The 14,363-nt window shown below is 42.1% G+C and overlaps 1 protein-coding gene across 1 annotated transcript in view; it reads left to right on the top strand.

Moving 5' to 3' along the window:
* Window positions 1-13,038, top strand: part of Oda (Ornithine decarboxylase antizyme) — a 22,553-nt gene extending 9,515 nt beyond the window's left edge. The window contains exons 3-5 of the mRNA XM_069308975.1: window positions 1,415-1,572; window positions 1,914-2,154; window positions 11,971-13,038. Of these exons, the coding sequence (XP_069165076.1) occupies window positions 1,415-1,572; window positions 1,914-2,154; window positions 11,971-12,080 (509 nt within the window). The 3' untranslated portion in view covers window positions 12,081-13,038. The remainder of the gene's footprint in view (window positions 1-1,414; window positions 1,573-1,913; window positions 2,155-11,970) is intronic.
* Window positions 13,039-14,363: the final 1,325 nt, after the last annotated feature.

The following is a 14,363-nucleotide window of genomic DNA, read 5'->3' as shown; positions in this document are numbered from 1 at the left end:
TTTCTGGGAAAAAATCCTAGAAACATGAACAAGGTCCAATACCGTTTTGCAATACAGTACTATAGTTATTTTATATAGCATATTCCACATATCTCTAGTGTCTCTAAATTGCTATTTTTTCTATACTGTACTTTTGGGTTTATAAATTAATCTGCTGTACATATATTTAAAGTATAATGTGACCATCAGCGACATTGACAAGTATGATTGCTCATGTGGACCTACCAGTCAGTGGGTGTGCAAAAACTGTTCAAGTATCATAAATGTTTGTATGAAAGGGCAAGGTTAAAAATAGTCCCCCAAATTGAAAATTGTAGGCATCTTAGCCCAATGGGATGTGGCACAAGAGCTAGGTGAGAGCAGGCATAAATGTGGGTCAGAGCACAGTACAGTAATGCTAATGTGTGAGTATCAGCTTACATGGGCTAGAAGGTTTGTCTAAATATGATCTTTAAACTCAGCCTTTACTCTGTACTTTTTCTCAATTTTTGTTGCCGTGCAAATACAGTATGTACAGTATACTGTTCTGATAATTTGTCAGAAAATGTGTGATTTTCATGTTATAAAAATAGAAAGCATCCTCTGACATTTTCTAGTATCCTATTATAATAGGTAAAATGCCCTAGTACTGTATTCTCTTAATTGCCAATTACAGTATGTACCTTTATGGTTGCTTAGTGTTATTGTTGAGCATTGCATATGTAGTATTATATATAAAATATCATTTGAATTTATAAAGGCACTTGCTGCTTTTGTAATCATTGTGATTAATGATTAAAGTTAGGCTGGTTATTGACTCACAATCAGGACTTTGGGGTTTGAATCCCGGGTGGGAAAGGAATAGTTGGCGCATTTCCTATAACCTAATGCACCCGTTTACCTAGTAGTAAACAGGTACTTAGAGTTGGCGTGTTGTTGAGTTGCATCCTCAACTTTGCGGAAATGGAAACCTCTATAAGCCTTACATCTATGTACACACTGGCTGCCTGTCCTCAACACAATGAATTAAAAATAAACAAATAAGTTTTGTCCATGTTGATCACAGATGTAGAGGCAATGTATATCTCTTAGCTGTATTATTAATTTTTCAGTTGCACATAAAAATTAAGTAATTTTTATTTCACATACAGTAGCCATAAAATAAGACTAGATTCTTAATGTACAACACAAGACTAAATTACTGATAATGAAATGTCATGCTTATGATATTTTGCTAATTAAAATTAAATTCCATGACTTTATTTGCACAATTATAGTTGGGCCAGTTTACACAAATCCTTAGTAAATTATTAACTAGTCACAGTTGCAGTGCTATAGTGACAATATATGGAGCTTAAGACTTCCTATGCTCTGCTTTATACACTATTTATTGTTGTGTACTCTTATTTTCCAGCACGGACTCTAGTAGTATGAGTGGAGGAATGCGCCACTTCTCAGTTCACCTGGGCGCAGGGCCTCGGTGGTGGGTTTGATGCTCCCCATGCCGCCTATGTGTCTACTAGTGCAGAGGGCAGCGGCGTGGGGAAACCTTCAGAGCCCCCTGTGGCCGGCACTCGTTGTAAACCTGTGTCGGTAAGTTTTTGTTTGTTCCTGTGATAATTGATGATGGCTAGTGACCCAGTGTGGTACAGTACAGATGTTAGAATTTTATGATATGGCAATTTCGGTATAGTCCAGCCAATATTTGGTAACTATCATTTCCCAAGTTTAGACCTTGCTTTCAGCATAAAATGGCATGTTCCGATTATTTCTCACATTTCTGTATGGTACAGTACTGCAATTTGCTTATTTTCATAACTAAATTGTTTTATAAATAGTAAATATACAAACAATAAAAGTGTAAAAAAAAAAAAAGATATAAATTAATACCTGAGCAGCTTTCAAGGTGTTTTAATCAATTGTTTGCGTTTCAGGGTACTGAAGTGGTGTCTGCAGCTCAAAGCGGTTGTGTCCGTTTGAGTTTTGAATTTCAATTGGCGGAACAGACGACGGTGCTATGGGAAACTGTCGTAGTTGGCCGCCGTCTATACTTGTCCATCTTGCATCTACCAGAGGGCAGCAAAGAGGCATTTGTGTCACTATTGGAGTATGCTGAGGAAGTCCTTGGATGCTCTCATGTACTAATTTGCTTCAAGAAGGACCGCAGTGATCGAGGTTGGGAAAACTTTAATTTGGTTTAATTTGTACATTCCCTTGTATAAATGCTTTATGAATAAGTTATTACAACTTAGATTTGGTAACTTTTAGTACTTTAGGTGAAAAACAAATTGGCTCAACTTTTTATAAAAGCCTGTTGACATAACTGGTGTGATCTTTGGTGCAGCAGCTCACTTGGCCAAGTAAATCACATAAATCACAAGAAAATGCAGAATAGGATCAGTGAAGAGCCAGGGTGCCATAGGCACAATCAGAGAACACTGTATAAACATCCATGGTCCACGGTTGTTGAACATCCTCCCAGCGAGTATAAGAAATATTACCGGAACAACCGTGGACGTCTTCAAGAGAAAAATAGATAATTTTCTCAAAGGAGTGCTGGATCAGCTAGGCTGTGGTGGATATGTGGGCCTGCGGGCTGCTCAAAGCAATAGCCCAGTGAACCAAGCTCTCACAAGTCAAGCCAGGCCTAGGGCTGGGCTTGTGGAGAAGAACTCTCAGAACCCCATCAAGCAGGTATCATGTAGGTAGCTATTTTAACATTTGCTACATAGTGTGGCAAATGAATGATGCAGCTCCACATGAAGGTGGAGCTGCATTTATTGTTCTCCAGCTTAATTTGTTTTATACCATGTTCTGAATTGGAAGTGCACGAATTCATAGCTATTTAAATCTACGACTTTTCATAGTCCTGAATACTGTATTACTCTTTATATATAGGTTGCATTTTGATGTTATTTCTCAAAGTTAGCTGCTCATAGTTGATTTCCCAGATAGTGCAATATATTTTGTAATGGCTATTTAAAACACAGCAACTGGGCGTCTGTGGTAGGGATGCCTTGTGTGCTTTTTCGGACAGGTTTTGTGCATTGTCTTGGGGTGCATAATCATATGGACTTAAAGCTAAAAGTATGCAAGTTTGATCAGGGCTGCAAATCTATATAAATAAAAATGGAAATGTTTGTTCAAAATCGCTAATCTCCAAAAGTTCTTCACCGATTGCTTTGAAATTTTCACACAACGTTCCATTCACATCCAAGCGGGTTTATATGTACATATTATATAGATGTCATGTTTGTGATGGAAAAAATATGCTTTTTTTTTTTTTTTAAACTGTTTGTTTTTCATGCAAGGGAAATCTTCGAAACCATTTTACAGATGGCTTTGAAATTTTGACACAACGTTGCATTCGAATAAGCGCGTGTTTTTATATATCTACCATATGCATGCCACACCTGTGACAGGAAAAAACGTGCTTTTTTTTAAAAAGTGCCATCTGTTAGACATAAGAGCAACACATGCTGTAATCTCCAAAAGTTCTTCACCAATGGCTTTGAAATTTTGACACAACGTTCCATTTGAATACTCGCGTGTTTTTATATATCGACTATATAGATGCCACACCTGTGACATGTAAAAACATTTTTTTTTTTAAACAGCGCTATCTGTTGCTTATAATAGCAACTCACGCTATACTAAATGTTATGATTCCATTTCAATGTTTCCCATTGCATTGTTAAATTTAATTTTCATAAATTTCAATTTATTTACATTTTGATTGAATTATGTTGTGACATTGCTTTGAAATTGAGCTGTGTTGTGTACCATTTCCTAAGTATAGATGCCACACCTGTGACAGGTAAAATAATTAGTTTTTTAAGAAACGACGTCATCTGTTGCACGTAAGAGCAACACACACACAATACTTAATACATTATGATTCCATTTCAATGTTTCTGATTGCATTGACAAATTGAATTTTCATAGATTTCAATTGCTTTTCATTTTGATTTAATTTTTGTGACGTTGCGTTGGAATTGAGCCGTGTTGTTTACCATACCGTTCATTTCCCGAGTATAGTTTATTTTCTTATTTTTTTATTGTTTTTATTTCGTTTTTTAACTGTCTTATATTTCAGTGATGGGAACATCAGATCATTTGATGATCCCAATTTTCTGATGGGAACATCAGATCATTTGGGAATGCATTGAACGAGGGAGTGGGGAATGTTAGGGATGAAGAGGGGAATGGGGTAGTGAGGAGGAGGAGGAGGAGGAGAACGACGACGACGACGACTATGGAGTGGGGAATGGTTAGGAGGATGAGCGGATGCTGGAGTGGGGGATGTTGGGGAGGCCAAAGGGACTGGAAGAGTGGGGAATGGTTGGGAAGAAGAGGGGACGGATGAGTGGGGAATGGTTGGGAAGAAGAGGGGACGGATGAGTGGGGAATGGTTGGGAAGGAAGAGGGGATGGATGAGTGGGGAATGGTTGGGAAGAAGAGGGGACGGATGAGTGGGGAATGGTTGGGAGGAAGAGGGGACGGATGAGTGGGGAATGGTTGGGAGGAAGAGGGGACGGATGAGTGGGGAATGGTTGGGAGGAAGAGGGGACGGATGAGTGGGGAATGGTTGGGAGAAGAGGGGACGGATGAGTGGGGAATGGTTGGGAGGAAGGGGGGACGGATGAGTGGGGAATGGTTGGGAGGAAGGGGGGACGGATGAGTGGGGAATGGTTGGGAGGAAGGGGGGACGGATGAGTGGGGAATGGTTGGGAGGAAGGGGGGACGGATGAGTGGGGAATGGTTGGGAGGATGGGGGGACGGATGAGTGGGGAATGGTTGGGAGGAAGGGGGGACGGATGAGTGGGGAATGGTTGGGAGGATGGGGGGACGGATGAGTGGGGAATGGTTGGGAGGATGGGGGGACGGATGAGTGGGGAATGGTTGGGAGGATGGGGGGACGGATGAGTGGGGAATGGTTGGGAGGATGGGGGGACGGATGAGTGGGGAATGGTTGGGAGGATGGGGGGACGGATGAGTGGGGAATGGTTGGGAGGATGGGGGGGCGGATGAGTGGGGAATGGTTGGGAGGATGGGGGGGCGGATGAGTGGGGAATGGTTGGGAGGATGGGGGGACGGATGAGTGGGGAATGGTTGGGAGGATGGGGGGACGGATGAGTGGGGAATGGTTGGGAGGATGGGGGGACGGATGAGTGGGGAATGGTTGGGAGGATGGGGGGACGGATGAGTGGGGAATGGTTGGGAGGATGGGGGGACGGATGAGTGGGGAATGGTTGGGAGGATGGGGGGACGGATGAGTGGGGAATGGTTGGGAGGATGGGGGGACGGATGAGTGGGGAATGGTTGGGAGGATGGGGGGACGGATGAGTGGGGAATGGTTGGGAGGATGGGGGGACGGATGAGTGGGGAATGGTTGGGAGGATGGGGGGACGGATGAGTGGGGAATGGTTGGGAGGATGGGGGGACGGATGAGTGGGGAATGGTTGGGAGGATGGGGGGACGGATGAGTGGGGAATGGTTGGGAGGATGGGGGGACGGATGAGTGGGGAATGGTTGGGAGGATGGGGGGACGGATGAGTGGGGAATGGTTGGGAGGATGGGGGGACGGATGAGTGGGGAATGGTTGGGAGGATGGGGGGACGGATGAGTGGGGAATGGTTGGGAGGATGGGGGGACGGATGAGTGGGGAATGGTTGGGAGGATGGGGGGACGGATGAGTGGGGAATGGTTGGGAGGATGGGGGGACGGATGAGTGGGGAATGGTTGGGAGGATGGGGGGACGGATGAGTGGGGAATGGTTGGGAGGATGGGGGGACGGATGAGTGGGGAATGGTTGGGAGGATGGGGGGACGGATGAGTGGGGAATGGTTGGGAGGATGGGGGGACGGATGAGTGGGGAATGGTTGGGAGGATGGGGGGACGGATGAGTGGGGAATGGTTGGGAGGATGGGGGGACGGATGAGTGGGGAATGGTTGGGAGGATGGGGGGACGGATGAGTGGGGAATGGTTGGGAGGATGGGGGGACGGATGAGTGGGGAATGGTTGGGAGGATGGGGGGACGGATGAGTGGGGAATGGTTGGGAGGATGGGGGGACGGATGAGTGGGGAATGGTTGGGAGGATGGGGGGACGGATGAGTGGGGAATGGTTGGGAGGATGGGGGGACGGATGAGTGGGGAATGGTTGGGAGGATGGGGGGACGGATGAGTGGGGAATGGTTGGGAGGATGGGGGGACGGATGAGTGGGGAATGGTTGGGAGGATGGGGGGACGGATGAGTGGGGAATGGTTGGGAGGATGGGGGGACGGATGAGTGGGGAATGGTTGGGAGGATGGGGGGACGGATGAGTGGGGAATGGTTGGGAGGATGGGGGGACGGATGAGTGGGGAATGGTTGGGAGGATGGGGGGACGGATGAGTGGGGAATGGTTGGGAGGATGGGGGGACGGATGAGTGGGGAATGGTTGGGAGGATGGGGGGACGGATGAGTGGGGAATGGTTGGGAGGATGGGGGGACGGATGAGTGGGGAATGGTTGGGAGGATGGGGGGACGGATGAGTGGGGAATGGTTGGGAGGATGGGGGGACGGATGAGTGGGGAATGGTTGGGAGGATGGGGGGACGGATGAGTGGGGAATGGTTGGGAGGATGGGGGGACGGATGAGTGGGGAATGGTTGGGAGGATGGGGGGACGGATGAGTGGGGAATGGTTGGGAGGATGGGGGGACGGATGAGTGGGGAATGGTTGGGAGGATGGGGGGACGGATGAGTGGGGAATGGTTGGGAGGATGAGGGGACGGATGAGTGGGGAATGGTTGGGAGGATGAGGGGACGGATGAGTGGGGAATGGTTGGGAGGATGAGGGGACGGGACGGGGGAAATTTTGGGGAGGACTGGAAGATGGGGGGAAAGTTGCTGTGGCTCGGCAACGCACATGCGTTGCTGAGCCACAGCAACGCATGGCCGGGTACAGCTAGTTTATAATAAAAGCCATATAGTCTCATTGGAATTTATAAATTATTTTCATACCTGCTTGATGGGGTTCTGGGAGTTGTTCTTCTCCCCAAGCCTGGCAGAAGGCCAGGCCAGGCCAGGCCAGGCCAGGCTTGGCTTGATTTGAGAGCTTGGTGCACCAGGCTGTTGCTTAGAGCGGCTCGCAGGCCCACATACCCACCACAGCCCGGTTGGTCTGGCACTTTTTTTTAGAAAACAGTCTAGGTTTCTCTTGATTATATCCACAGGTGTTCCGGTAATATTTCTTGTACAGTACTCGCTGGGAGGATGTCGAACAACCGAGGACCTCTGATGTTTATACAGTGTTCTCTGATTGTGCCTATGGCACCCCTGCTCTTCACTGGTTCTATTCAGCATTTGCTTTCATATTGTTCACTCCAGTATGTTGTTACTTGAGCCTCTTTCACTTTCATTGTGACCCATATTTTTTTAGGGACCATGGTTTCAATAGTGAGACGGGATGGGATAACCCTGCTCCCCCCAAATATAAATGACATTATTTTACCCCATGTCATTTCATAAATACTGTACTATCTTGAAAAACTTGCTACGTTCTAGTACAGTAACTTGCCCCACACTATTACATTTTTGTAATTAAGAAGTTATAAAATTTTAATAGTTGTGCATTGCATAGGGATCGATGATACTACCTTCCATCAGTTCCTGTAAGATTTAATGGATACTAGTTTGGGTATCCAGGTGCCATACCCCTATTATTTTCCCACCTCCTCTTCCCCTCTCCCCTTCACCCTTGATAAATGTAATACTGTATTATGAAGTACTGAAAAACTAACTCTGGAAAATGCATCCCCCAATTTCAGACAACGAAAATAGCAAGTGTCATTCATAGATGCCAATATTTCTTACAGGGTGGCACTGAGGCCTACCCTGACTGGCCTTTGATAACCACATACCCCCCCACCCCTTCCTATATCATCTTGAATGATTGGACGAGACCAACCCTAAGCATTTGGCTTTTTCCATTTGGACAGACATTTTATTTTATATAGATTGAAGTACAGTGGAACCTCTATTAACGAGTTTTTCCAGTAACGAGCAAGCCACTCACAGCAAATTTGTGTCTATTGACAAGCTCGCCTCTATTAACGAGTGAAACCACATGGCGCTTCCTAGCGTCTCGCTGGTTCTCGCAAATTCTCGGACGCCTCCGACGCCAGTGTTGTTGTATCTCACACTACAAGCATCCCTCTGGATTTATTTGAGCTTTTCTTTGGGTTTTTAGTGGTTTTGCGACTACAATTTGTAACACACGATGTCTCCAAAGAAGCTGCTTGCTAAAGATAGTGTTGTCAAGAGGAAGAAAGACACAATTACTGTGGATTTAAAGAAGGAAATTATAGCAAAGCATGAGTGTGGTGTCTGTGTGATTGATCTCACAAGGAAGTATGGCAGGTCCTCATCAACAATTTACACCATTAGTAAGGGAATGAGGAGGTAAGGGAGGATGCTGCCTCTTCCACTGAGATCAGGGAAGTGTTTGGAATGTTTGAAAAGGTTTTCAAGAAAAGCATTCTTGGAAAAGCTGCCCTGATAAAGCAGTGACAACCCGGTGTGTGAAAATGTTTAATTTATCACTTTGTGATAACACTTTATGAAAGTGTTATCACTTTCGCAGGTATATGTCGCTTGAACGTAACACACTTTTTTTCTCTTGAATGCACCCAAACACCGCGCTCGAGCGTCATTTGAGCAAATATTTCTATAAAATCCAATTCTTATCCGATCGACTTGGGGATTGTATACATGTTTGCCATGAAATTTCCGTTTTCTTTAATAACCACATTGCCTATTTGAGAAAACGGCATTGTATTGTATCTTCGTGGTAAGACTATTATATTGTTGACAACGAGTGTAATCAACGTAGTTTTTTATTTGGTGCTGGTCTAACGCATCCTTGTGTGACATTTGAAATGAAATTTGGGTGAAATTCCCAAGGAGAGAGTCTGCCTGACTCACGAGGTGGATTCTCCTTCCACACCATAACCCCTCTCCTCCTTCCCACCTCCCCATCGTCTCCCTCAAGCCAGCAACTACTCTTCATAAGGTAAAGTAAATATTAAAACACTACAACAAAACATTTATATTTACATGTGCAATATTATATTTACATAGTCATAAAAGTATGGATGTTTTTGGGAGTGGAACGGATTAAATTTATTTCCTTTATTTTAAATGGGGAAATTTGTTTCAAAAGACGAGTTTTCCAGGTAACGAGCTCGGTGCCAGAACGGATTAAACTCATTAACCCTTACACTGCTCAGGGGTCCTTGGGACATTTACACCCCTGTGCGCAAGAAAAAAAAATTCAAATTTTTTTTCGTCTTCTAAACATGTTAATTTGTCCCCTGAGCACGGAAAAAAAAAAAAAAATCGTAGGCGACATATTTTGGGCGCAATTGACCGAGGAAGTCTGGCAAAAAGTGGGCGTTGACAGAGCAGTCGTCAGACCCGGTCAGCGTCACCCGCGTTGACAGATGGGAGTTGCCACAAAGATATTATTACCTAATTGTTTCAATGTCTCCGATTGATTTTTTCTTAGTTTTTTTGCAGTAATATTATTCAATAGTGTGTATTGTAATATATTTATATAATAAGTGGTTAATAATCGCTATACTCAAAAGTATGATGTGCATATTAGTGATTCAATTATGTTTATAAAACTATAAACAAATAGTTTTGCTGCTATTACACTCTATACACAGGTTATATATAAGTATTGGCATGTTTTGGTCACCATAACGAACCACTAAGTTGGTATTGAGAGTCGAAAAGCAACGAGGAGTTACCGCCACACACCAGCCAGCCACTCGCTGCCACTCCCTCAACACACGCACTAAACTTTCTCCCCCAACAATACCAGTTGTGGTGTTATTACACTATATACAGACGTTATATATAAGTATGTGTATATTTTGTTCACCACAACTGTACAGCTAAGCTGATATAGTTAGTTCAGGCACTAAGAGTCGTCGCTATACACAGATGGCGGCTGGCGACTCCCTCACTCTTTCAAGGTCACACGCACTAAACTTTCTCCCCCAACAATACCTTTTGCAGTGTTATTACCCTATATACACATATTATATATAAATATCTACATGTTTTATGCACCGTAACTGTACACCTAAGCTTGTAGTGCGCCCAAAGAGCATAGTGGCCACACTCTAAACAGCTAGACAAATCATGCAGATGACGTCACCTCCGTCACCCATATGGCTCCTCCCAGCATAATCCTTTTGCTGTTATTACACTAATACACACATTATATATAAGTATCTACATTTGTGTTCACCATAGAGAATCACTGACCTGGTATGGTGAATGCGAAACAATAACAGGTGGCCACACAGTTAGTAAACGATGCTGTCTCCCTCCGTCTCTCAGCATCACTCCTCCCACAGCACTAATCATTACAACAATCCTGCTATTATCACAACCCTGGTTACTTATATCACAGTCATGGGTCATCTGTAATATTGTCATCGCTAAATAATAACAATTATATATTTATTTTGACATTTTTTGGCGATGCTGTGGTCACAAGCTGAACATCAATGCTGTTTGCTCATGCTGCGTGCGCCGGCCTTGGTTGCTCCAACAGTACTGTGCCTCTCACACTTGAGAATATTACCCACGATTTTTTTTTAAAATGGCATCTGTTTACAAGAGCCCTGAGGAAGCTACTGTGAACCCCGTGTAGCCGCGGGCCATTTGAATCAGGCCTGGCACCCTATGGCGTATATATACGCCATGCGCACCATGGGACATGTTACTCAGGGCGTATATATACGCCATGCGCAGTTTAAGGGTTAAGAGGTTCCACTGTACAGTACTGTATAATGATAAATGACAATTTTTGAATAAGGTTGTTGTATGGTAGCTTGCAGTTCCCAAGACAGTGGATAGTGATAAGACTTGTGAAGTTCGAGCTAGTTTCCCGGCTTGGCGCTATCTCTTAATAATTGTGCAGTTCAATGTAATGAACCTGCAAATTTCAGTGTCGAGTTAATTTTTTGTAATTTTTTTTTCAAGACGAGACACATTAGGGGTAGTGGTCTAGGGTGCCACAAGACTAGACCGAAATGCTACCTGAACACATTTAAAATTACTTGTGCACAAGTGATGGAATGGTGTTATTTGGGGGTGGTTGCCAACTGACTAAGGCCACCGCTTCTCTGGTGAAAGACAATATTTTTAATCACTGTAAATGTAACTCCTTATACATACTTGGATGGTGGATGCTGTATGTAGTATGCTTTCAACAGGTTTGTCATGTGGCATAATGTGTCACTGTCAGAGGTGGTGCAGCCAACCTGAGTTACACACATTTATTCCAAACAAATTTAATATACGACAGTACTGTACTCTCATTTTGCTGATAATTTTTATTAATGCTTGTAAACTCCACAAATCCTGACATCTTGTTAAAACTTTGTCCCTTGACAAAGCTGTCTATTAATGTTATTTGGCAAGCCATCCTAACCCAACATAAACATAATAGAACATAACATAAAGCTAAACATGACACGGGTAATTGTATGTAACTTACGAAACTTGTCGTAAATCTTAAGTTAATAAATAAGGTCATAAATATTGGATACATTTAAATTCCGACTGGAAAATGTGACAGTGCATAGGGCTGCTATTCTGCAGGGATATAGGTTTGACTTCCAGATAACTTCTACAATGTTATGATCTTATTTTATGCTAAAGAACATGCTTTTACGTAATTTATTGCCTTGCCAAGTAAGCCAACTTCCATTAATGGTGCATTGCTGCTGATAAAAATTGTGAAGTTTATTTTTCAGCACTTACAATTAATAAAGTATAGTAGTACAGTATATAGATTCTCAGATAAAATGATTGCATAAAATGTTTTACCAGAAAGTGTATACAATACTGTACAGTATTACTAAAAGCACACATTGTATTTTAATGTACATTCAGTCTGATGGCAATATTTTTTTTTTTTTTTTCAGCTATGCTGATCCGCACCTTCATGTTCCTTGGATTTGTGGCCATACCACCAGGCCACCCACTGGCGCCCGCCAATAATGATCACTTCTACATGCTCTATGAGATCGAGTAGTATCTGCACAGGTTAATGGTTCTGTATTATGCTTGGGTTAAACCAGGTTACATGTAGTTAATAGGAAATTTAATAGAATTTTATCTTGTAGTTTTAAGATCTTGATATTCAGAATTATGCTTGTGTAACCTGGTTAATCAAAGTATTGAGATTCCCCAGGCTGTCTCGTTGTTGTGGAGTGGGATAGAAATATCTTTGTGGCAGATACAGGAGGGAGGGAAGGAGTGCCTGCCTGCATTATTTTCTCCATTGAGCCTTGAACAGTGTTGCTTTGATATACTGTAATTATCCAATGCAACTCTTACAGATGATCTGTATTCATAGTATCAGAGGCTCAATCACATTGTTGATTTAAGATTGCACTATAGCTAAGTTTCTTGTATATTTAGAATTTTTGTATGGTGATGTATTTGTGATAACATGTGGACCAAAGAATATTTTTTCTTAAATTTTCATTATATTTTGGTATGTAATTGCCATAATTATACTCAAGATAGATATGGTTTTTGTTGCAGAGCATCCACAGTTACAAACCATTCAAGCATTATCATTTTATGGCTAAGCTTTGCACTCATTAGGTGTTGACTGATGTAAAGTGTGCTCCTGGATCGAGTGTTTTCTGTCAAGCTCCATGGTAACCTCTGGCATCTGTTGCTAGTAAGACACATATATCAAAATTGAAAATGTAAAAAAAAAAGTGGAAAATAATAAAAGGACAAAAAAAAGTTGATATTCATTCCATGTATGTTTTTGAATCCTTGTAGAATCCCAATGTGGAATTAATTTTGTCACTGGATTTTTTTTTTATATAGACTTAAATGGTTGACATTGACACTGATAGTCATTCAACAGCTCAGTCATTATGGTTTTGTAATACAATTTTCTTTCATTGTATTGGGAGAAATAATGAGTGGTTCCTTTTATTGTTCATATATTCAATAAATTGCCCAACTGTAAACTTTTTTTGTTGTTGTTCCTGCTATATTTATTTCTTTAGCATCCTAAAAGCTACTTGTTGCTAATTTTTACTTTGATTTTTTTAATCTTGATCTCGTCTCCCAATTTTCAAAGTAAAGAGTATTATGAGAAGGTAATAATAAAGTAACTTTTATTTGACACCTTAAATGGATGATATTTCCTAATGTAGACACTTGAGCCTTTTTATTTATTTATTTTTTTTTTTATTAAGTTTTGCCAGAATGGTGGGCATGCTTGGGCACATTTTGATGCCTATGTTTAATTGATATCTTTTAAAAGCTCATGCCTGGACTCTCAAGTATTCCAAGCATTCAATAATTAGTGATTTGCCAACAGTCCCCCCTGAACTTAAAATGCTAATGAACATTAGTAATCTAAGCAGAGGAATTAGTGCTGTCTAATTGCTCAATTTTATCAATGAGGCAGGTGTTGACCCATGTAGTGTGGTGCTGCCATTATTTTGCTTGTTCTCATGTCTCATAGTTTGTTTACTGAATATTGTTGATCTGGTGGCGGTTCATTGAATAGTTGAAAAGCACTGCAGTGGGAAGCAGCAGGAAATCTGTCTACCATAACAATGACTTAGCCCAATCACTTTTTTTTTTTTTTTTTTTTTTTTTTACTCTTGTGTGGGGCTAAAATATTAGATATTTATTTAATCGAAAAATTGTACAGCTAAAGGTAAAGTTAATCCAGTATAGGCATACAAGTGGTGTACATTCAAATGCCGTCGCAAAGCTTGCATGCTCTTGTATACCTGAACAAAAATGGACTCGTAGGATGACCAATGATTGCAGAAGCTTAATTGTACTAATCCATAAAAGGTGATTCAAAAGCATAGTCAGTGCTGTGCCAGGTGTAATTGCTTATAGAGTAGTAATATAGCTGCAATGCATTTTGTAGCTTTAAATTCTATTTGTATATTTACTGTGTGACGGTTACGCGTTGGTGTTCGGCTGTTTAAGGCTAGGGGTATGGCCTCGTCACATAGTTATAAAAAAAAATAGAAAAACTGGAACTTCGTCTGTGGTAAGGTAAGGAGAAGACACACAAAACACAAGTAAACTTTAACAATGAAATTTTAATTACGTTAAATAAATCAAAACATGAAAATAATGCACAAACAAATATGTATAATAAAATCAATCAATCAAAATAATAAGAATACTTAAATGACACAATGAAAAGTTACGTTAAGGCAAAATAACAAGAAGTGCAATACAACAGTTAAGTGGGAGGTGCTGGAATATTGGCTTAAAGCCACCACCTCTCTCAGTACACGCTAACGTCTAGCTGGGAGGAGTG

The sequence above is a fragment of the Procambarus clarkii genome, chromosome 63 (assembly GCF_040958095.1).
Source record: "Procambarus clarkii isolate CNS0578487 chromosome 63, FALCON_Pclarkii_2.0, whole genome shotgun sequence".
In the NCBI taxonomy this organism is placed as follows: domain Eukaryota; kingdom Metazoa; phylum Arthropoda; class Malacostraca; order Decapoda; family Cambaridae; genus Procambarus; species Procambarus clarkii.
Note: the sequence above shows the minus strand (reverse complement) of the source record. Positions and strands in the feature narration are given on the sequence as shown.